The following is a 25455-nucleotide window of genomic DNA, read 5'->3' as shown; positions in this document are numbered from 1 at the left end:
TCTTGTTTCCTAAATGCAATAATTTGCATCTATGGAACACTGCAATATGTATGACATAAAAGTACAAAATGCTAGTTATTAAAAACCTCCTGCTGCAAACTCTCTGTAACTGAGCAAAGCATGAACCACAACTACATTACAGCAACTTGCAATCCTAAAAAGTCTGCTTGCAAAGAGCATACCATTTAAACATACTGAACTACATGATTTAACCATAACTACACAGCTCTGTACCAGTCCATTCTCAAATGGTCAGATCTATTCCTTAAACTCCAAAAATGATAACAACAACAAAAAAATAAATTAAAACTTTTGGAACAGAAGAGCTAGTCATAGCTGTAAGTCTAATAAGTTTGTTTTGCATGAAACATCAGATTTTCCTTTTCTTTTTTACAGAAAGGATCTCATTTCTCTAAAAGCTATTTTCCATTCAGGCATCCCTTTGACACCTTAGGAATTTTCAGTATGTCCAAATCATTCTGCCATCTAGAGGCCACAATAAGAAATCTTATCCCAGACCATTATTAAGCAAAGACTATTACACAAACACACGCACAAAACATGTTGGCAGATAAGCTGATTTCCTGATTTCCAAGGTGCTAACACCAAAAGCAGCATGGCCAGCAGGGCCTCCATTCTGCTCTGCATTCAGCCCTAGTGCCCTAATCTCAAGAAGTTCATAAACCTACTAGAGTGGGTCCAAAGAAGGGCCATAAGGGTGACCAGAGGGCTGCAGCATCTCTCCTACAAAGATAAGATGAGAGTTCAGGTAGATCAGTCTGAAAAAGAGAATGATCTGGGGAGACCTCACTGTGGCCTTCTAAAGCAGAGCCTGCAGTAAAGATGGGGAGAGACTCCTTACCAAGGTCTGTATGATATGAAAAGGGAGATGATTTAAAACTAAACAAGAGATTCTGAAGTTAAATACTAGGAGCAAATTTTTCACTGCAAGGATGGTGAAGCACTGCAACAGACCGCCCAGAGAAGTTGTGGGCATCACACACCTGGAGGTGTTAGAACCAAATGATCTTTGAGGTTGCTTCCAACTCAAGCCATTCTGTGATCACACACACATTTCTTATTGCACCACTTCTACAGTGCAGCAATCAAAGACTTCTCCTTGAACAAATACGTCACATATTGAATATCTTAAGTTTTAAAGACCAGATGAAATAATTTTGTCATCGAGTTTCATTAAGAAAACTGTTGACTGCCAACAAATAACAGTTTGTTATTTTTGTGTTAGACTTCACATGTCACAACTGCAGTTCAGAATGCCACATTTCTATAGCAACTAGGGAAAGATTTCTGAAGTTTATTAAGACACTTGGTGGTAAATCAGCAGTATTAAACATAGACCTTGACCATAGCACACTACAGAATTGTTCTAATTAGCACAACAGATTTTTTCTTTCTTTGTAACTAGAAAATAGCTAAAAATAGGTTCAAAACTGCTACAAAACTGATCTTTACCATCACAGTCCACTCCTAACATTCAGAATCTACAGACAGAGATTGCCATGCAGTCTATCTTTCTCACTGCCTTCTAAGAGCAAGTTTCACTGTTGCTGACCAAGCTCCATGCTCTCATTCTTCTTTGTAAACTAACTGGTGTCAACATGCAGGTATGCCACACGCATCTCATCTCACTTCCAGGTGATCTTAAGATATTTCAGCAAATTTCCACTGACTCCTCTTGCACAGCCCATTTAAATGCAAGGACAAATGATGATACTCTAAAAATCTAGCAGCATCCTCTAGTCATCCTTTTTCAAAGGTTTTAACAGATTTTCAGCTCTAATACTTCCTAGGTTTCACTGTAGGTCAAATAAAGGGATTTTGTTCCCCTCTCTCAAAAACTTTTTTTTTTTTTCTGGAACAAAAGTAAAAAAAAAAAAACAAGCCCTTAGAATTTGTGCCCACTGAATTTTGTTATCCTACAGCAGATATTTCAGAATCTTTGTCTTCTGCTCTTAGAGAACTTAGAATACTTAATGCAGTTCTAAGAGGCAGCTTTACATTTAAATAGTGACAAACTGTGGAAAAATTTGTAAAAGCTCATCTACATGACTGAGGATTTCTTTTTGCAGTGGTTAATGTACACTACATTCTAATCACATATTCAAAAACAGCAACTATATCAAAAATTAAGATATTCCTATAAGCTTTTACCAATTTTCATGGAATTTATATTAATTTTTTCCCCACATATTCCCAAGATTTGTAGGCTAAAAAAGCTCTCCACTATCTCTACACATATTGTTGTGCTTTCATCATATACTACGTGTTAAAACACACGAATCACACTGCTAACCTAAACTTTATCATGAGCTGGTCAGAGCTGGTACAGGTTAGAAGCGTCTACTGACAGGAGGATGGTCTGCTTTGTTTTCAGCTCTTGGAATAAGAAAAAACCTGTAATATTACCCAAAATCTATATAAAACTCAGTTTTGAAAGGAAATCAAAACAGAATACTGAATGCTATCCAATATTCTGAGTAGTCAGTGAGAAATTAAAATAGTAAACATAGAACACAAGTACACTCCAATGTAAATAATATTTTAACCTTCTTTTAGATTCATTAATTCATCTCTTTGTTATTTGTGGCTTTACAATACCAGCCCGAGCCATTTAAAATACTCTTAAATTTATTAAATACAAATTCATTTATTAGCACAGAATGTAACAGGATGAAACATATTCTGGCACAAGCCAGGATACGTAAAGTACTACAGCTCTCTAGAAAGTCAGACTAATATTTTCCAGCCTGAAGTGAACTGTGGTACAGATAGATATAAGGTATAAGTATGGTGGTTTTTGTTGTTGCTGTTTTTACTTTAAAAGAGCAAAGACAATTCAGGAATAACAGCCATTACGTGTCAGCATGGTTAGCCATACTTTTACACAATACTATGAGTCCTAGGTACAGGAATGAGACACGAACGTAGACTATCATTTGCAGTTGTGTTCACTTCTAATAAAAAAATTAAAAAATTTAACAAATTAAAATCCAACCCTATTAGTTTCAGCACAATGTACTTAAGTGGGTACAACTACACATCAAACATTTGTGTAGGGAACCTGCTTTGGCAGGGAGGTTGCACTCGATGATCTCTGGAGGTCCCTTCCAACCCCTACAATTCTGTGATTCTTCTAGTTTTGCTGGTATCAAGATGCACTGTTCATATGTTATCTGAACTACATGCATCTACATCTGCCAGAGAGAAACTGTACTGCAGAGCTAAAAAAACAATCCTATGGCAATATTTAATTCAGATTTCATGATCAATGTATGCATGCAGTACATCGTGTATTAAAGTGTATCGATAGAACTGATGATATGTCCTGTTCAAAGCAAGTACAGAAAAAAGGTGTGACATTACTTACAGAAGACTACTTCCGTATCTGACTGAACTGATACCATTTCTATCATCACTTCTTTTGTAACAAGGAAGGGTTTTGCAAAACATACTAGGAAGCACATATTAAAAAGCTGGAAGAAAGTACCCTTACACCATCCAGTTTAGATTCCTATTCTAAATATTAATGCTACTTTGCAAGCCTGTTGAAAGTATCTCTCCAAATGAATACTCAAACAGTGACTACAGAGCCTACCTGCCTTTTCTCCACGGTAAACAAATATAAATGATTCTCCCCTGCCTTTCATGAGAAAATACGTTTTTAAACATACAACTGTTCTTGTAGCTCTTTTCTGAATCTTAACTCTCAATATTTTGCCTGATTTGTGGATATTCTAACAGCACAGTACTGTGATAGAGTTGTAATAAGACAACTGTTGTACGCTTAATTCAAGATTACTGCATTCCCCCACTAGCCAGCAGTCTTTAAAGTCACAGCCAACTCAAGGCTGACTGTAATACTATAAGCAATATTTAGATATAGAACAAGACCATTGCATCAGCCCCATGATTTCATTAATTCAGCTTTCTGCCAAACAGGAGCTCTAAAACAACCAGGAACAGACTGGGTTACTTCAATGTGACTACATTACTGCAACAACTCTCAAAATCATGACCATTCATTTTTACTAATACTCACAAATCCTTAACTTGTCCAATGATGTACCTGGCATTAACAATGCAGACCCCAGTGTCACACTGCAAACTTATTTAAGTAGTTTTTAAGCACTGCCCAATGTGGCAATTTGCTCCTCTCTGACACAGCACATTTCTTTTTTATCTTTACAATGTGAATCATATATGCCAATGTTTATATTAATATGCATTTTGAGATACAAGCACATGGACACATCCACTGTAAACCTGCTCGAGTTCCGTAGCCTTGATTTATGAGTGAGTAGCTAGTGACAATTTCTGACATTAAAAGCTGAATACACTACGTCTGTATATCCAGCATAAATGACAGGTCAATGATTTATGATCAAGTAGAAGCTTACTGTTTTCTATCATATTTCATATTTAACTGACAAAATCATACTACTAAAGGAAAATAAATGAAAACAAATATAGAACGTCTGATACTAATGGATGCAGTTTGTTTGAGCCTTCTGTTTCTATTCTGTTGCCAGAAGCCACCAAAAAATTTCTTCAGTTGTCTTCATGTAGAAAGGAAAAAAAAAAAAAGGAAGGCAATACAGAACACATTTTAATAGTTCGACTGGCAAAGTGATTCACTGCACAGCTTATCTTTGGATGTTTTCCTGCATATATACGCTCTGACGTGTTTTTACTGGTTTTAACTGAATCAGCTTTAATTTCAGCACTTCAACAGAAAATGGGGAAAGCACAATATGACTTTTGGAAGAACCCAGAAACCAACAGGCTCCATTAGAGCCTCATAGTTCTGAACTTAAATGTATTTCTACTACATTCTCTACAGCTGTTTGTGTATCTCTGTCTCTCTTGTTCTTTAAATTGATGATATTTATGCAATTGCCACGTCCTTTCTCACATCAACCCAGACACAACAGAAAAAAGAAAATAACCCATTTTTAGAGGGCAAATTTTTTTATGAAATTCTTTTCTAACACCACCTACAGCAGTGTTTTTCAAGCTTAGTAGCTTATTTTCTAAACCCTACAATTCTGTTTTTCTGTCATCTTCTTATGATGCGTATGTAGCTACCATTTTGAGCAAACTGCAAAATGCAAGGAGAGCGCTCACTCTAGATTGTTTTCAGCAGCTCCATTACATCTGCGAGGAGTGAAAAAACAACTTTTCTAAAGAAGAAATCCAGAACAGTCATGTTCATGGGTCTGAATATCCCTTGAACACAAGTGGATTGGGATTCCTTTAGAATCTTTACAGCACGCTGCATTGCCAACCATTTCTTTTATTGGATGTTCTTTACTCTGAAACAGCTTTAAAGCAATCCTTCCTCTTTTTTTGCTCCTAACCTGCTTTGCTTCTAATTCTATGATACTTAAGTCCATTCATCGCTGTGTTCCACTGCCAGGCTGGTGCTGCTCCCACTACTTGACAGCTCTACTACCTCACGTGGCAGTTTTAATTACCTGATCTCCTACCACAAGAAATATCATACCTGCTTTACTTAAACAGTGATCACGTTTTTTTACGTTAACCTGCTATATTACAAATACTCTGTTAACCAGTTCTACGTACCCCGGGCACCTGCTCTAATTAAACACCTTTGAACTCGATTCTACTCTCATTCTAGTTTAAATCGGAAGTAATTCCACTGAACAAGAAAATCATGTAATAAAGAGAACTAAGCCTCTACACATACATTATTTGCTGTCTGGTGCTGAGGAGCAATAGGGCTTGAAATGAACCAGCTGTCTTGGTAATTCCTGCACAAGCATTACTTGTACTGAAATCTACTGCCAAAATGCTTCACCTTCGTAAGATAATTTCAAAAATACCAAAATATCATGCTTGTAGTTATAAATTACAAGAAGCTGCACACACTCAGAGAGAGAACTGCCTTATGTAATGGCCCTCAGGGTTACAGATAGTAACTCTATCATATTTAAACAAAAAACGGAACGGTATCGATTTGAACTGGTTTTGCTAGCATGATTAGATGAACTCATCTGTGCCAAAGCCTATGATGTTTTCAGACGATGCCGTTAACAAGATGTTAAAGAACAGCTGCAAGCTCCAAACATGAACACTTCACAAGTTTCTGTAAGTATAATGCACAACAGAGCTTCACAAAAACTAAACTTCTACAGTCTGACGCTCATTGGCAGCCACGGGATTCCCACGAAAGGCAGAATTCCCTAAGATGATCTAGCTAATTGTCAGCTTACTGCACTGCCATCTTTAAGTGCTCTCTATATAGATGGAGGGTCACATGTCAACACCTCTTTTCTTCTCAACTTCCTATCATCCTGATGTCCGTATGGTATTTTGAAATTTACAAATGGTGTCAGATAACACCAGAAAATCCTGTTACTTCTATGAGTATCTATACATCAAGATACTTTTAAAACATGTAATATTATTAGCGCTGCTGCTTTTGGTGAGGAAATGAAACGGATTAGGAGTACGACATTTTCTTGTCTGCTAATTCACCTGTATACATAAAATAGGTAATTTTAAAGATGAAGGTTAGAAATAATCAGAAAAACAGACCTGTGATAAAATTTCTGTGCTAGAATATGAAAGAGAAACTGTTTATCACTGTGACTGCCAAAATATGTTTTATAAACTGTAACGTCTCACATTCTGTTTAAGATGACAGAGATTCTCTTACGTATGCTGGTGTTACATTCCTCACTATACCTTAGGGGAAGAGAAAATTCCACCAAGCATGTTGGTAGCCACATCCATTGCTAAGAAAGCTAAGGCTTCTATTTTATTTTGATTTTTATTCCATTAGAGCACGAATGCATCCTCAGTCATCACTCTTGTTTTTTTTCTTCCTTCCCTACTGTCATAAAGTTGGGTCAATAAAGTGGTACCTACAGGACAATACATAACCTACTAGGCTCCATAAACTATTTCATATCAGGTCTTACTTTAGATATGAAAGTGTGACAACGTGATCTAATTTATCCATGCTATAAGCGAAAGCACTGTTAAAGAAAAGGACACAGTAATAGATAAAAACAAAGAAGAATAATTTTCAATGAGATAAAAACATTAAGGACAACCAGAAGAAAAATGTCTAGGGATCAAACTCAGGAAGAAACAAAACCATAGAACTGCAGTTTACATATTAGTGTTTTCTTTCAAGCTGGACTGTAGTTCCAAGCCATATTTCATTCTGCATCATCTGGGATTTGGAAAACTCTCCATAAAAATTTTGAAAATTGTTTTAAGCTCTTGAAGGAAAATAAAATACCTTAGGCCTCAACTTTTTCTCTGCTCTGCTGTTCACAGAGACTCTACCTCTGCCTTGAGCCCCTGCTGGTGTCCCAGCTGTGGGGCCCTGGTATTATGCATACCAAAGCATAACACGTATCCTATGTTATCTCCCTAATTTCACCTTCAAAGGCATGACTGTGCAAAACAATAAATTCACTCTCATCTTCAAAGTTAAATGTATTTCCTAATATATTCCTTTAAAAGGAAAACCAGAAATCCAACTTTCAAGTATAAAGACTGCAGCATAGCAAGAATTAGTAAAAGGCCATGGTTACACTGCAAAAGGCAAACAGATCTATTAAAAGATGACAAATGCAAACAGTAGTATGGGAAAGGAACGATTTTATAATTTCTTTGGTAAACATCTATTGTCATTAAAAAAATCCTAATTGTTTTATTCTCTTAAAACTTCTGAGAACAGTGGTACTTTCTAGTTCAATTTCTATTTTTACTGCTGTTGTTCTAGCCTCAAGCATATAAAGATACAGATTCATTTGTATATCTAGGTGGCTTTAGAAAGAAAGTATTTTGCAGTATTTAATTAAACTGCTACACAGCGCAGCATGCTGACGACATGAAGCAGTTATCTCCTTTCAGACAGCAGAAAGTGACCGCAAGCCATGGGAAAATTTCAACACCTCTTTATTGCCAAGAGGTGGCTGCAGAAAAATCAGTTGTCTCACATGCGCAGTAGCTTAAAGGCCTAAAGGCCTGTTCCAGCTATCTACACTAATATCTAAACCTTTCTTTCAACCACAGTGCCGACCAAGAGCTCTGGTGGGAGCAATGCCATGTCAAAATTGAACAGGTTCCTAAAATTTGTTTTGAATCTGCTGCAATTGAGTGGGTAAATGAAAGCAACCGAGCAGCAGTTCCAGAAATAAAATGCCATCATAGTCTTATTAAATTATCTTTCCACTCGATGCCAATTTTTTCAGTGCCTTTTCATCCAGAAGTCTCTCCAGCTCTTTGACCATATTTTTAACAGCTCTGCAGTGTTTCCATTGCTGCTATGTGCTGTTTGTCAACATGGCCAGTAATGACCAGAAGTAGTTAAAAAAGCTCTGGATTTGTACTGTGAAGTAATTGGTTATATGATGTTAGTAAATTTCTAAAATATAAAAGGCAATTCAAGTTTCCTCACATCTGTGAGAGACAGGAGAGACTTGAGAGCCATCTCAGAACTGTTCACATTGTCGTTTCTCTACAAAAGAGGACTTGACCAGTTGAGGGGTCAGAACTACACGGAACCTCAGCTTTAGCTTTAAGAACAATCAATAAAGGGAGAGGACAGCAAGCCTTTATATCCTAATTCACAGCACCAATCTTCGTTTTAAAACCACTACGAAAAAGGGACTTAGCTCTGATCCAAACCATCCTACCTGTATATTCATGCCTTTTACCGACTTCATTAGCAGGCCCGAAAGATTTATAATCAACAATTCCTCATATATCCAATATCCTCAGGATATGTTTCCTGGAGCAGTACGCTTATTCCTCTCTTCTCCAGCTTAATTAACTCTTCTCAGATAATCTTTCCTCTTCTTTGCCTCATCCTTCCATCTCACCTTACAGTAGAAGATGTTGTTTGGATGTTCAACCATAACACCGAAGGTCTGTCTTTGAGAGCCTTCCTCAAAGGAACTGAAACAGAGCACTGTGGAGTCAAGGCTCCTACGAGTGCAGGTTTCCTAAGCCGTAACTTCCTTTTTCTCCTTTCACCCAGAAGGTTCATCTATATGGAATTTCAGCATTTTTTTCTGAGATTTCCAGGGACATGCATCGGTTCATGCATCGTGTGGATGGTCTGTATGCATGCAGTATACTCACAGCTCCACTGAAATAATCACATACTGGGAATACAAAGAAGTTATTATTATTACTACTACTATTAAGAGATTTTGCAGAGTGGTGTTAGGAAAAGTCATAGTGCCAGTGTTCCAACATTTTGGTAAAATGTATAAAATGGCAAACAAAATTTACGGGCAACAATTATCTGGTACCAAATGTGCTGTCATTTGTGCGAGGAGACATCTGTGAGTTTAATACTATTGTTCCCTACTTTAAGACTACAGCATTTTTACAAAAAGAGCATAGTTTTCATAGAATCATAGAATTACAAGGTTGGAAACGACCTATAAGATCATCTAGTCCAACCGTCTCCTCATCACCATTGCCACCAATTTTGATTATATGGACACATGAAATAGTTCTTAATATTTTAATTAAAAAAAATACATAAAAAACTGAACATAAACATTTAGTAACTCATGACATGCCTTTATTTATCATAAAGTATGAATTATTTGGTTTCCAAAAGCAGCAGTATACTTTTCAATGAATAACCTCAATATATGTACAGACACCATGATGACAAACACTTCCAGCTGTAATTTATTTTTAACCACTGGGCATCTCAGAAGCACTGTTTTACTCAAATGGAAATTAGTGGAATGACTTCTGTTATCAGAACACAGCTTTCCCTACTCTATTTCAAACATTTAGCAGCTTTTTCACCACAGGTTTATAAACACACAACCTATGAAGAAAGACCTTCACATGAAATGAAATGCATTATTACTGATGCTAGTCAATAATAAGAACACCTAAGTATAATCAGTTCCAAATCCACAAGAAAATATTTAAGCCTCTCACAGAACCATTCACAATCATCCCCATTTTATTATTTTCTATTATAGCAAGATAAGCAGTAACACCAAAGGACAAAAAAAAATCCCAAATTAGGCACTAACTGATTATAAAATATTTACTGCAGACATTTTACAGTTGATTACGTATTTTATTACAGCAAGCTCAAAACTAATACTGACAACTACTCCATAAACCACTACACACACACACAGAAAAAGTGCTTTTCTTTAGCTAGGTAAAAGAAGGAATACTGACAAGTTCTTCAATCCATTTTACGTGTATTTTCTGATGAAGTTGAAAGATTTTACTTCTATTACTTTCTGTTATTTCCATGTTTACATGGAAGTCTACAGTGAATCTTATTGCTATGAAGTAAAATTATGATTTCATTTCTAAAGAAAAAACCTTTTATAAGCACTAGTTTCCCTAACTATTCTTATCAAAAAAGGCAATCTCTTGACTGGTTAGATTTTCAGGAATTTTGTGAAGGAAAATTAAAACAGAAGATCAGAAACCATTCCTGATTAATGGGACTCTGCACTGGTAGCAAGCTCTACGCTCTTCTAGCACTAATGCTTTTCCAGATCAGATTTCACATTCCTCTATTTTGAAGAAAAGAGTCTTTATTTATCACCATTTAGGAAGTAGTTCAGCTGAGTGTGCCTTCAATGATTGTCACTAGGATGTCAGCAAAAAAATTAAATTCCTATGTTATAAACTCATTGCATAAGTGGAAAGTGGGATACTCCTGATCGCTGAAAACCTCATAATTCTGACCAGTTATCCAATGCCCCCATAGGCTGCTGAGAAACTGAACAAGATTAAAGGAGGAGGTACAACATGAATAGGCTTAGGACTTACTAAATTGAAGTCCATCTGCATAATTGTGGAGTCAGATCTGTATTTCTCTTAAAAACAGGCGTATTACAGATTTTGAAAGGGAAAAGTGTTCTGAGAAGGTGGAGTTCTACGAGTAAAGAGAATAAGTTCTGCCTACATCTCCTTTATTTTAAGTTCCCTTCGATCTCCTACAAAGCATGTTTTATTTCACATTTCTAGAGAGCTGTTTTGTTTATTCTTAAGCACAACAATTTTTGAGTTTAGAAGTCTGGCTCATGAAGGCATAAATAGTTTATGGCTTAGTAGCAACCTTAGTAAACAGTAATGCTATTGTGGTAAACACAGGTAAGGCAGCGTACATCCTTGAAATCCCCAAGCAGATCTTTTGTTCTTGTTAACAGAAGTTACTTATAAATGGAGAATAACATCAGAGGGTACTGTTTTTCTCTATGTATCCCTGAGTCCCATCAAAATCAACGGACAAAAGAGAAGTCTCTCACAACACATGCAAAACATCACACACAGTGTTAGAGCATCTTTTTCTGTTCCAAAGCAAAGAAGCAGCTAGCAACTAAGCAGCTTTCTTCCTTTAATGAATTAAATGACGGAGCACATAAAAATGTCCAAAATACAAATATTTTTACCTCTTGTTTAAGATCACAAAACCCAAATTATTTTCTCAGCAAGTTTAATTAACCTACAGCTAAGAAAATTTCCTTTTCAGTACTTCACAGTGTCGGTATGATCACAATGGCAGAGCTGCACAGTTACTGAACCAATCAAAGCTACATAATGTGAGCATGAGCACTGTGAATGAAGCAGTGCTGCTCATTAACCCATTACAAAAGAATTACTGTAAATTCATCCTACGTACAGCATCACTTCCTGAGCAAACAAACACAGATAACGCAACAAGCTTGAAACACTGCCAAGCTGGCAGACTGGCAACTCAAATTATGCAAAGAAACAGAAAACCTTCAGTAGATTCAACAGAGCTTGGAGCATAAGAATGATTAAGTGTTTCTTTGTACAACCACAAATCACAGTAATGAATCAGACTAAAATTTCCAATAAGAGACTTAACTACACCAGCTGGCTTTCTTCAGCAACATTATAATGTAAAATGATGACATCCTAAAAGTGTTGCAGCTTTTGCACAATGTGCCCAAAGCAAATCCTTTGCTTTGCTTCAGGTTTTTTTTAGACCTTTTTTGTAGTTACAAAAAAATGCTGCAGCTATAAGGCTGTACTGTTCCTTATACTATGTTGTATTGTTTTTTGTGATTTACTTTTTTCTATTTTTTTCTGATTTAAAAGAGACCTGAATTGCTCTAATTCGTAGTTTGAAAAAATAAAAATAAAAATAAAAACCCTCCTCATCATTACCTTTCCCATCCTAACACACTCTTTCACAACTGCTTGAAACAACTACAGATTTGAATTGCAGCTATTGTTTTAAAATCCCAAACTTTGTAAATCCAAATTCAAACCTCCCTTCTTTGGAATTCATATCTAACAGGAACTGTTGGGGCTAACAAAGGCATCAGCACATATGAATCAAACAGCAAAAACTATTACTTCTTCAGGGTAGCTCTGAATATAACAATTGTTTTCTTCACCATTTAATTCACTTTCAGCTATAATGAGGGGACAGAAAACATCTCTAGGGCGTACTGCAAGAATTCCAGTGTCATTACACACGACTCAAATACTGCAAGTGTTATATAAAAAAATGGTGTATTGATCTTCAGGAGCACCTAGTATTTTGCAAAAAGATGGATTCTCACCTGCCAAATTTAGCCTTTAAAGAATTCTTTTTCTTTAAAAATCAGTACTTGTGAACAACTATTATCTCCAGATCCGTAAAATGAGACTTGTCGTAAAACAAATCCCAAGCATGGTGCTCTGAAAACCTGAGATATGTGCACATGGCACAAAGAGAAAAACGTGAGTGCAGATTTACTAATATGCACATGCACGTACACATGCATATGCATGTCTGTGGACATATGCATGTCTGGAGGCATGTGCATTCTTCTTACAAACTGGGTATCTCTCCTTGGACTAGCTCATTTTTTATGACTGGGACAGAATCTTCTCAGCCATGCAGCTCCACAGTGTGGCAACAGAAGTTCCGCTTCCACTTTTGCAACAGAATCAGTGTCACAGTTCTGCAGCGCTTGAAATTTACACTGGGCTTCTGTCACATCATTCATCACAGGGAAAGGTTAACCAATCTCATGCTTCAGGGCCCAACACTCATCACTTCTAAGTTGAGAAAGAACATTTTCCTCATGTTATAACATTAAGGTGAACACAGGCAGGGAAGATGAACTTCTGGTGATCCAACTCGCATAAAGAAGTAGTTAGATTCAATTTTCATCATCCCCATTTCCAATATTCTTCAAAAATACTATAAGAGGGCAGGAGTCCAAGGAAAGATAATGGACTTGAACTGAATTTGCAGTTGGAAATGTCATTTACATCAAAAGCCTAAAGGAAGTTGTAATAAGATTAAGCATTAGCACAAAACCTATCAGACTGTCCAACTGCTTTGATTTAGCAAATTAGATTTAGTGATAATTTTTTTTTTTTTAAACACCATTGACTTCTGTGAGTCTCTAATGAAGTGATGTTTTTTTAATGGGCATTAATAGTGAAAGCATGTGGAAAGACAGGTATATTAGAAACCTTCTGCTAATCACGACATGCATTCTTTCAGAAGCTTGGGAATAGGGAATAATTCTCCCTAAAGCTAACCTTCCTTTGTAGAATTCTTATTTAACACTAGGAGAAGCGTTTGACCACAATAGCACCCATCACTTTCTCCTTAATTTTTGAAACAATTAATTCTGTATCATCAGGCCCTGCATACCACTCATCTCCTATCAAGATCCAAATTATACAGAGGCCCAGTCTGCAGATTTCTCTGAAACATGCCTAGAGGAAAGCTATAATTCAAGAGGAGCAATTAAAAATTTTTTGGCTAACCTTTTATGAAATGCTTACTTATTATGACTCCCTATCCATTTCTAGTGAATTGCCACAATTCTTGACTATAAACCAGTCAAGCTTTAAAAACAACCTAAATTGAAAGACTAGAATCTATCACTACGCTAGTATTTGTTGGTTATCTGTTACTCACAAAAAAAACCTGCATTCCCTTATGATAAGGCAATCCTAGTTGTCTTATGCACATCTTCCCTATTCTATTAAAATGACATACATAAAAGCTGCTATCATATAGAAGTAAACTAAGGAAAAAAAGAAAAAAAAAAAGAAAAACAAGACAAAGAAGGAATTACATAAGGCATAATATGCAAACAGAGAGAAAGTCAATCATAAACAAATGTGCTACTCAGGGAAAGATCCCTTATTTTTAAGTATTTCTCTAGAGATTTCTTATGTGTAACAAGTAGAATTAAAAAAAACCTGATAGATTAAATGTATCCAGCCGATTTTACACAGCACATTCCTTATATAGGAAGAGAAAGATACTGTTTTACCAGATTCTATTCGGATCACTCAGTGCAAAGACAGTCACCAGGTTCCAACACATCAAAGACACTCAATTACTAGAAACACATTTTTGTACTAAAACCATCTTGCAATTCTCCGCATTTCCAAAGCCACACAAATTGCATTTCTAAATATTATTGAGCTGTACTAAGCAGTGAAATCTCGGAAAGGGCTGTGCAATGATTAGGTTTCAAGTGAACTAAACACACCTGTAAATTGACTAAAAAGCAGAGAAACGTTTGAAGAAAACAGGTATTTCCTCTCCTCTTTCTCTCATCAGGCTTAAACATTCTGACAGACAGTACCAAAAACGAATTTCAGCAGAAGATTTTCAGTAAAATTTGAGACCACAGGTGCTACAGTCTTGGTCTTTACCTGCCACTAACTTGTTTGCTTAGAACTTGACTTATACACTGCTTAGTTTAGTACAATAGCCTATGATTCACAGGATTCCTATTCTTGAAGAAAATTACATGATGTTACAAATGTCTTTTTCAAATCTAAGATGAAGTTCACAGACTATTTATCAGAACCAGCAAAGCTATGACAGGTGCTGCCAGATTAGCTTTACAGCTTTTCTGAGCCAGTCAGGTAAGAGCTTTCCAAGGTCTTAATGCACTCCTATACGTTGCAATATCACTGCAAACTCTTTTGCTCAATGGGGCAACCTCAAGTACATGAAGACTTAAGGATTTATCTTTACCACCTGTTTCTCTGAGTAAATAGAGAACAATATTCCACTATAGGTGTTCTGAAATATCCATTACCACATAACCTGCCCTCCTACTTTGGCTCGTTCCTTTTTATTTCCTGCTCAACCCTCTTCAGGTTGAATGTTTAAGCAACTTGTTTCTTCTCCCCTAAGGTCACAGTGCTTAACTCATAGTTTCCAGCCATTCTCACTACAGCAGATTTAAATCATTAAATCTCCTTAAATTGAAGTAATTGAAGACCAGAATGAGCAGGCAAATTTATACTAGCATTATGAATATCCTGCTTGTAACCATAAAATTCACATCATCATATTCACAGTACTGGCAATATTGCATTCTGATATTCTACAAGCTGGATTTCTAACTGAATGAGGTACATTCCAGAGCATTTCATTAATGCAAACATTTTATTTTTTCACTCCCACAAAGCTTATCATTTAACCAATAAAGAGAAGTGTGAAAGTAAAAAGAGATGGTAAAGCATCACTTAAGCAAAAAGACAGAAGTTAATGTCAATCCCCAGCAATTCAAAGAATGAATGAAAAACACTCAATTGCACATCAGATTTTGAATTATTTGCTTATCAGGCATTCTAGGGCAGGCAGCTACTCCCTTTCCCCAGCAATTCACATGGAAGTATTCGAATGAATAATATTAACATATACCCTGCATGTTTCCCCCTTTGAAATATTCTCCCTTTTTTTTCCCCATAGTACACAGCTAAGAGCATAGAATACCACTTCCAATACAGTTCTGACTGGCTGACAGGCAAATAGAATTAAAAGCTATCAGCAAACACCTGACAACTCTAATCACGCCTCGACAATTTCTAAAGCTTTGATATTTCAAGCTACTCTCATAATGAATGATATACAAAACTTATTTTGACCTTTTTGCCACAACTGTTCAGTCTTCACAGTAGAGTACGTACAGTTTTTGCATCAAATGATGCTATACTGCAGAATCTCACTAGAAGGGGATTTGCCACATTCATGGAAACAAGACCTACATGCAGTAACTCAGAACTGAGGGAAAACAACAATCTCTGCTGCCATGGAATGAACAGTAAACCTGGGCTTGACCAATACACAACACCATGAAAAGGACAGTGAGATGCAGTGGCTAGTTTTGGAAGCCTACAAAAGCAATCACATCTCAACAAACATCATCTACCCCTCACAACAGTTAAGGAAAGTGAGTTCTATAGACCCATATGGAGGCTTTTCTGTAACACTTCCAATTACATAACCAAGAAAGTAGAGGAAGAAAGCCTGTAGAAAAATCCTCCTGTGATCAGCAAGGTCAGAGCCAGCATGTTTCTGAACTTTGTGAAGAAGATTATTCAGTTCCAGTTTGCCTATCAAAACTTCACTGATCTGTAATATCTTCTCTTCAAACATTTGCCCTTTTGCTAAGTTTGTGAGCAAAAATCATTTCTTCTCCCAGCCTTCTCCCCCCTCACTGCAAGAATGACATTGAGGCCCTGGAACGTGTTCAAAGGAGGGCAACAAAGCTGGTGAGGGGTCTGGAACACAGGCCGTATGAGGGGAGGCTGAAGGAGCTGGGAATGTTCAGCCTGGAGAAGAGGAGGCTCAGGGGGGACCTCATTGCTCTCTATAACTTCCTGAAGGGAGGTTGTAGTGAGCTGGGGGTCGGCCTCTTCTCTCGTGTCATCAGTGATAGGACCAGGGGGAATGGTTTCAAGCTACGGCAAGGGAGATTCAGGCTGGACACGAGGAAGTATTACTTTTCAGAAAGGGTGGTCAGGCACTGGAACGGATGCCCAGGGAGGTGGTGGAGTCACCGACCCTGGGGGTGTTCAAGGAAAGGCTGGATGTTGTGTTGAGGGACATGGTTTAGTGGGAGCTATTGGGAATAGGTGAACGGTTGGACTGGATGAGCTTTTAAGTCTTTTCCAACCTTGGTGATTCTATGATTCTATGATTATTATAAATACTATATTTAACATCTTGATTTGTCATTAAGAATAATTAAACTTCATTTACAAATGAGTTAAAATATGGAACTGTAATACCTGTACTTAATTTTTGTGGCATTTCATTAAAATGATTATTAAATATTTAACAATATGTTTTAAGTATTCTTCCCTCTTCTCAATGAAATATAAGTGAAGATTACATAAAGCGTAAAGAGGAGCAATTTTTGACGTAAAACATTGGCACTTGATTTAAAAACAGCTTTCCCAAAACTCACTGTGTGATGAAATGCTCATCACAGCAAGAACTATACAGCAGAACATTTTCTTTTATAATAATCAAATAATAAGGAATTTAAAAGAACTCTTCAGCAGAAAAAGAGTAAGCCTTATTTGTCTGGCACATGGTCTCAGTGTTCTCCTGAGTGCCTCATTCCCTCAGAGATATTGTAGCAATAAAAGCACTGTCATGTCAAGCAGGTAACGTTCAACCTTCTCTACCAGACAAAAGCCTTTCAACACCCCATATATATCACTCCTAAAATTTCTCAGGCAGTTTAAACAGGATCAGCACACAAGTCGAATACTCTGGCACTGCAGAAAGAAAAGTATCTCGCCTTAGGCATCTTCAAGAAACAAACTTCTCTTTTTTAAAACACCTTGTAGAAATCAGTGCTGTAAGACATCCTTATTAATTCAGTAAATCTGATAAAAACATTGAAAAAAATGTAACCGACAGCTGAAATGGACAAACTTTGCAGCACAACCATGTAATTCAGAATGCCATGGTAATCTCCAGATCTTACCAAAGCTTGTGTATTCAAAAGACACTTTTTGAAGAGGTTCTGGACTAACACCACTAACTCAGCCATAACAAATATTCACTGAAAAAATCACGTAGCACCAACTAAGAGAGTGGGGAGGAAACACTAAGTTTCAGCACGTCCTAAAAGATGGTTTGCATGAAGAGCACAAGCAAGGACACGTAGCCTGGGGAGAATACAGAGAAATTGTCCAAGCAGCCAGGAAAGTGAAAGCTTTGTAGAAATAAATCTGGACAGGGATGTGGAGGGCGACATGAAATGCTTATCAGTAAATGTCAGTGCGACGAATGGAAGAGCAGGGAGAAGGTGAGCCCTCTTCAGAAGGGAGATCTGACTGGTCAGGACATGGAAAAGGCTGAGGAACTCAGCAAATTTTTTTGCCTTGGTTTTCACCAGCAAACGCTCTAGCCACACTGTAGTATGCTAAAGCAGGGACTGGGGAAAAAAATGAAAAACTATCCACTGTAGAAGATCAGGTTTAAGACCACCTAAGGAACTGGAAAATGCACAAGTCCACGGAATCTGATGAGATGAATTCATGGATCCCAAGAGTACAGCAGATGTCTTTGCCTATGTAATTACCTCAAAGAGTGACAAAACTTTAATACATGAAGTTAACAAGGTAACATTGCTGCTTGGAAGCAGTGCTTCTAATAATAGGAAAGTCAGAGAGTTTCAACTAGATAACTTTCCACAGTAATATATTCTGCTATACCAGCACATCTCAGGCCCAAAGGTGCTTATAAATCTTTCATTTGTCTTGGAGGTATGCAGTCTCCACTGACTGCCTCTTGAACATAACCTTTGCCACTCCATTAGCTCGCACGCTTAAAACTAATTTTCATGTGCAGATGTCTTGAGAATAATCTTTGGAGTATCTACAACCTACACAACAAATATAGCTAAGTACATCCAATCGGCTCATTTTTTTTGAAGAGTTCTCTACAATCCATAAAAAATATTTCAATTATTTTCTAGAAGATGTCTCCAGCTGCCTCTTTTTTTTTTTTTTTTTTTTTTTCTTCTTAATTGAAAAAAAATAAAAATCAGAATAGTGGAATTACCAAATCTTTGAAGAATAGCACAAGCACATACACACGGAGAAAGCGAAAGAGGGAGATAATTGAGATGAAATGTGGTCAATGTTTAACCACATAACAACAACCACAAACAGCTGATATATCAGAAATTAATACAAGTAGATAATGCAAACTGATAGCTTTGGTGATACATTGTTTTCTCATTTAATATTTTACCAAAGCACATAGCTGTGTAGACCAGTTCTTTGGGAAAACTTGGAAAAACAGACAATGAAAATCAATATGCAAGTTATAGGTTTTAGTGAAGGAGTATCACCTTGGGCTAAAGAAGTTAACAGACTAAGAGACCAGCAGACAAGACTGCCTGTGAATACGCTGCTCATACACTTATCTCACTACACCACATAAAGGTCAAAGACTGCAGGAAGAAAACCTCATTAGAAGGAAAGCACAAAGCAACTGATTTCTCCTTGAGCTTAATAACCTGTGGTGACAGATATCTACACCTGTAGATCTGTGTCCTGGCTCAGGACAAGTAGGTGGTGAATTGCTTCATCTAGCTTACAAGACTCCATCTGCAGAGCCTATGTTTCCTGTTACGGCTCTGTATAATCAATGAATATTAAGATGTCATAATTACAAAATGAAGTAGAGAGTTGGACGAAGCAGATTATGATAACAAAAAGAGAACAGATAGGAAGCTTACCCATATCCTGGGCTCACTCACAAAACACCAGCAGAGCAGATCTCCAGAAGAGAACCTTCCCCACTGGTAGCCAGCTCTCAAATAGGCCTAGGAGGCAGCACAGCTGAATTGCCTTCACCTGTGCTCCTATGGCTGACTCACGGCTCGCCTCAGGAGATCAATCAGAGGTTCAGGCCGTGATTCAGCAGTGCCCATACACACCCAGTACTATATTCAGACAGGCTTTGCCAGTTAAGATATTAAGATACCTTTCAAAATGAGTGCCGGGAACTGTGGGAGGAATAATATGGGTATGAAGGCAGATGTCAATATATCTATTCATTCAACCATCATATCCAGTTTCATCTAATCTGAAGGGTAGATTCATCTATTTTTCATGTAACATTCATCTAATATTTCATCTAAAACAAAGGCACATCTTCAAGTATTCATAAAATTAAGATATCACCTTTTCCACTGCTTTCAACAGTGTGTGTAAAGCCCCAGAAATGCTGAACTACCAATGCTGACATACTGCCAAATGTTCATATGTAGTTGAAACTAACGTACCTGCCTTTGTCTGAAAATATTTCTTTCAACTTCTTATATGTAACATTTTATTAAACCAAAATGATTAGCTGTAGTCTGAGATTATTTGATATGAACAGCAAACCTCTACAAATAAAGTTTTGTTAATTAACTGCAGCTGCAGATCTAGATAGTTTAAACTTTTCCTTTCACTGTGTACTACTCTGCTTGTTTAAAAAGACACAGATGGATGTATTTAAATGTAACTAGATGCTATGGAAGAACATTCTCTATATCATTCATTACACAGTACTGGCTTTCTAAAAAGCTTGAAATTATCTTTTTACGTTACAGAAGACTGTTTTTCTTACCCTTTTCAGCGTTTAATGATTAAGAAACTTTATCAAATCCTGAACTCAATCATGTTACTGAAGTTTAGTGGGGCTCTATTCTTTCTACCATGCTAAGCTTCCCACAACGAAGAGCAGCAAACTGACCAACTCCAAGTCAAAAATTCAATCTCACTCCAACTCTTGAGCAGACAATAATCTCACAATTCAACTAAGAGTAAGCTTCATGCCCCCTACCTACATATTGTCTTCCCCAAATAAAGCCACAACAGTGCATTAACATTTTGCCACACCGAGACATACATAAATAGAGGACCTGGAATTGTTTGCTACAAAAAATAAAATACAATGCAATAAAAGAAATCTGCATTCCGATCCTGAATAACTTTTTCATATGTTTGCTCCTTATATTTAATTAATCCAATGCAAGAAAAAGAAAAAAAAAACAAAGAAAAAAAAAAGGAAAACAAAGAAGCCTAAAAGAAAAAAGATACACCACATAACGTGCAGCTTTGAAGACCTCTTGTTTCATATAAGCAGTGATGAATGCATAGCAGCAGGACATTATCACAATCATTAGATTGGTTTGGTACTAGTATGGTTGGTATTTGCTTAAATGCAGATGATCATCAGCTTGTGTTTTTTAAATATGTACACCCTCCAGCTTAACGGCCCATTAAAAAAATCAAATATTAAACAGTCTAATCAAATTATGCATGCATAATTACTTCTAAAATCCACTGCTTATATGTTATTACATAACTAATTATAGCATACTTATGGTTTACAGTCAGTCATGAACACTACTGAAAAAGTCTATAGGATTAACTTTTGAAGTATTTACCTGTGTGTAAGCCTTCGGTGGCTAATGCAAACAGCAGTTTGTTGATCCTGTGCAACACAGACCTTATGACGACTACATTTCATCTTTAAACACGGGTCTTTAGCCGGATCTAAAGCTAAAAACAATTTTAGAAAATTGTTAATGATTACCTAGAAGCAGGCACTTAAATAAAGAAAAGAAACACACCGCACACAAAACCCACCAAGTATGGGGGGAGGGTTGGCCTGTTGTTTTTACAGCTCACCGAAATGAAAGGCTCTGATTTCCATCAGCATAAAAGGCAGGATATTCAATAATAAGGTCAAAGAAAGTTAGTTGTGTGAAGTTCCTTACCAAGGAAAATGGATCGTCACAAAACACGTGTATTCATGTATGCTTTCACATGTTACCACCATCACTTATTTATAAAAACACTGAGTGCCCCATCCAACTCTCTCCTGGTCAGCATTCGTAACAAAGGCAATTGCAAGTAAAACACTCTTGCATTTATCATCCTCAGTAGATCCTGATGGTTTATTAATTGCCACACATGTGCACACACATCACTTTTAATGAGCTGACAATAATCCTCATACACCAATCATAGTGCTTATAAAATCTGCAACGTTCCCATTGTACAGATGGGGAACGAGCAGCAGGCCCAAAGCCACACTGGGCATCAGTCAAAAACAGCATTAGAAGGCTGATTCCCTCTTCCCATTTGTCTCCTTCTACAAAGATTTCTTCATTTATGACGTTCAGTGTGTTTGATGAAACTCATCTCAAAATGACATTAGTGCACATTGTTTCAGATAGAGAACAATCACACCAGGACGGGCGCGAGATCTTAGCCATTTTTCTTGGCCTCCAACCTGCTGTTCCCAGTGAATAATCCTGGTTTCTTAAATGAGTACCTTTCAAACTAGTAACAAAACAGATAAATATCACTGTCAGCAAATGATAATTTCATTGACTGTTATTAAATTGTGACAGGACACGAGCATCCCAGAAATCCAGGCAACAAAAGCAAAAATCGTCACCAAAAGCAATCACCAATTACTGTAACATTTGCAACCTATTCCAGATGATTCAGAAAAACAGTTTCAAATCCAGATAGTTCATGCATTGATCCTAATTTCATCTTCTAAGTTTCAAGTAAAGAGTTGTAAATCAGGACAGTGAAACTTTAAAATGTAATCTGTATCAAGTAAACAGCACACCAACTAGAATGTTACACCTGAATTCTATTCTGCGTTTCCAGAACACGATTTTACTTCTATCTTTTAAAAGACTGCTAACTATGAGAGTAAATCTGATAAATGCGTTCTGTGGGCAAATTTGTGTCTTTACATGCGCATAGGCTTGGGCGTCTTTGCATTTAATTCTTTTTTCCTGATGGCTAGGAACCTCCATTTTTTGTTGTGCTCCTCTTGGCATACGCATCCAGTAACAGCTCACGGTAATTAGAATTTTGTTGATAAATAAAAACATAGGTTTCCAAGTATCTTTCATGCTTTCACACCAGTAACAGTTGCAGGGAAAGGGCTACTTTTTTGTTGGTAGATCAACCAATGTTGTTAAATAAATATAGGAAACAAATACATTGTAGCTACTTTTTTGAAAGCACTTCTATTACAAGAAGTTGTCTAGATTGTCTGGTAACACACATCCTAAAAACAAATTCATTTCTGGAACACTACCAACAATTGGCAGGGACATGGAACCACATTCTACATATATTCTGCATTTGAAAAATGTAAGTAACTTCAAGTTCAAGTAGTTCACCTTCAGGTCCTTTAAAACAAGCATCCTCCTACCATCTATGGAAATACATATGTACACATACAGATATCAGATTGTATCAGACATATAATCAGAGAATGAATACTTTATTTTGAAGAATACATAATTAAAATGTTTAAATCTTTTTTCCTTAGCTTTCTCCTTTTGTATATTTTTATACATTGTTCCATTTTGAACAGAAATGTATTTCTGCATACATGGATTGCTGAGAAATTAATGCTGCTGAAAGTAACATTTGGTCTCTGTAAACTTTTAGCAAATGCCGATGAATGTCAACGTGTTCCTTTTTTTCCCCATGTGGAAGAATTCATTGACACAGCTTTGCCTCATACACGCTTCCACATCAAACATCATTTTGTCAGACTGCCCCTGTGCTGCCATCCGTCTCACAGCAACAAAAGGAACGGAACATTGGTGGGGAGATTCAGCCTCTTTGGCCATAACATCGACGTCCAGCTCTGGTGCTGTGGGCCAACATAAAATCACAGGCACTGCTTTCAGCCCTCATATTTTTCTAATGTTTCTTCATGACTTTTTACCTTTAGAACTCCATCACACACCTCAACTAGATGTATAAATAATACAGTGAAAGTCTTTCACTCCCTCCCTCTTCTTCCCTCCCCCCTCCTTCCCCCCTCCCCCCCATACCAGTTTAAAGCTTTTCATGCTCTGGAGGAACTAGACTCTCCTTACACCTTAGAGACATATCTGACTGACTCCTGTTTCCATGCAAAGTATTATTGATACCATGTAAGTCTATAACTCAAACAAGCTAATTGAAGAAAGATACAGAATAGAGTCTAATTCTTCACTGCATCTTCTGGTAAACACTGATCAAAAATGCTGGCATTACTCCCACTTTGAGCGTGCAGTCTTTCATTGGCAACTAATCACACTGCTATCATTTTCTGATAAAACAGACACCTACAAAACAGTATGATGTTCACACTGGAAACCTGCCCACAAGACATCATTTATCAGTGCCTCTAATATAGGCACTGACTTCCAAGGAAGTCAGATTCAACCAATTTTTAAAGACACAGGTCTGACTGACCTTAGCTTTGTTAATTTGATAATACCCAACTCTATCTAGCTCCTAATAAACAGAAAAAAAGAAAAAGTGCTTGCCATGTGTTCTTTAGGCCAGGCTGATGGGGCTGTGAGCACCCTGGTCCCTGCCTATAGCAGGAGGGTTGGAATTAGATGATCTTAAAGTGCCCTTCCAACCCAAACCATTCTGTGATGTTACACACATATTTAATATGCATTTCCCTAACGTAACACTAAATGTAGCCTTACTTAAATTTCAGTAAGTAGAAAAATTGAAATAGGGGTTACAAAAAGAATTATTAAATAAAAAAATGATGTGTATCATCTAATCTTTCTCTAAGAACTCGCATTATTAATTAAAAATAATTTGCACATTTGGAATGGAATTAGGCTCGCTTGGTGACTTTTTACAGACGGATATGGATTTGTTATCCTCACATCCTGAGGAAGCAATTAATACTCATAAAAATTGATTCAATTATTACTAATGGATCTATTTATTTTTCAGATTTGGAACAGCAATGCAGGAAAGCTCATAATCTGTTCTATAAGTCAATTTACAGCTAGCACTGCCAGAAACTGACATTAGCCAGATCATTTTTACTGGGAATACAAAAGAAAATCAAGTGAAAGCAAGACAACACAGTAATCCTCTTGACAGAAGCTCTGAGGTAGAAATCACAGTAAAGGACCATTATTTTCCAATCAGACAGATGGAGCTTTCATACCCGGCAAAAACAAATAGGGAAGAAAGGTTAAAGGGCAGAGTTTTCACATATGAATTCTACTTTTCCCCTCTAAAGTTCTAGATTCATTTCTGAGGGGTAGGAAAAAAAAACCTGCACTTTTTGATCAACTACATCTGCCAAAACCTAAGACATATTTTGAGCATCCACTGAGTGATTTAATTCCTCTAGTTTAAGAGGTAGGGGAGAAAACTGTAAATCAACTAGAATACCAATAATTAGTCACATGTCTAAGCTACAACCCTAAGCAAACAAACACCTCAACTGAGCTATTCATATTACTTATGAACACCTGAACTTATAGTCATATTACTTGCTTTGATAAACTACCTAATTCTTGAAGAAACCTAATCAGTGCTTTTATTTCTGGTAAAAGAGGTGGTCTGTGGGGGCAGGACAAGGTGAAACAGACATAAATCAGAGCATAGGAAGATCTGCACCAATACGTGAAATAACTTCTTCAAGGTGAGGGTGATGGAGCACTGGAACAGGCTGCCCAGAGAGGTTGTGGATTCTCCTTCTCTGCAGATGTGTTCAAGACCCATCTGGACGCCCACCTGTGCAGCCACCCTCCAAGAGAGATCCCAGTCTTGATATGCAATATACTTGAGAGTAATCATGTTTCCATATGA

The 25455-nt window shown here is 37.0% G+C and overlaps 1 protein-coding gene across 1 annotated transcript in view; it reads right to left on the bottom strand.

Annotated features, from left to right (window-relative positions):
• Nucleotides 1–25455, bottom strand: part of SPOCK3 (SPARC (osteonectin), cwcv and kazal like domains proteoglycan 3) — a 158249-nt gene that overhangs the window by 67272 nt on the left and 65522 nt on the right. Inside the window, exon 3 of the mRNA XM_042829762.1 lies at nt 21246–21360. Coding sequence (XP_042685696.1) covers nt 21246–21360 — 115 coding nt within the window. The remainder of the gene's footprint in view (nt 1–21245; nt 21361–25455) is intronic.

Source organism: Centrocercus urophasianus, unplaced genomic scaffold (genome assembly GCF_019232065.1).
Source record: "Centrocercus urophasianus isolate 14NV4802_14NV808 unplaced genomic scaffold, USGS_Curo_1.0 seq_32, whole genome shotgun sequence".
Classification (NCBI taxonomy): Eukaryota; Metazoa; Chordata; class Aves; order Galliformes; family Phasianidae; genus Centrocercus; species Centrocercus urophasianus.
The sequence above is the reverse complement of the archived record's forward strand: the minus strand, read 5'-3'. Positions and strand labels throughout refer to the sequence as shown.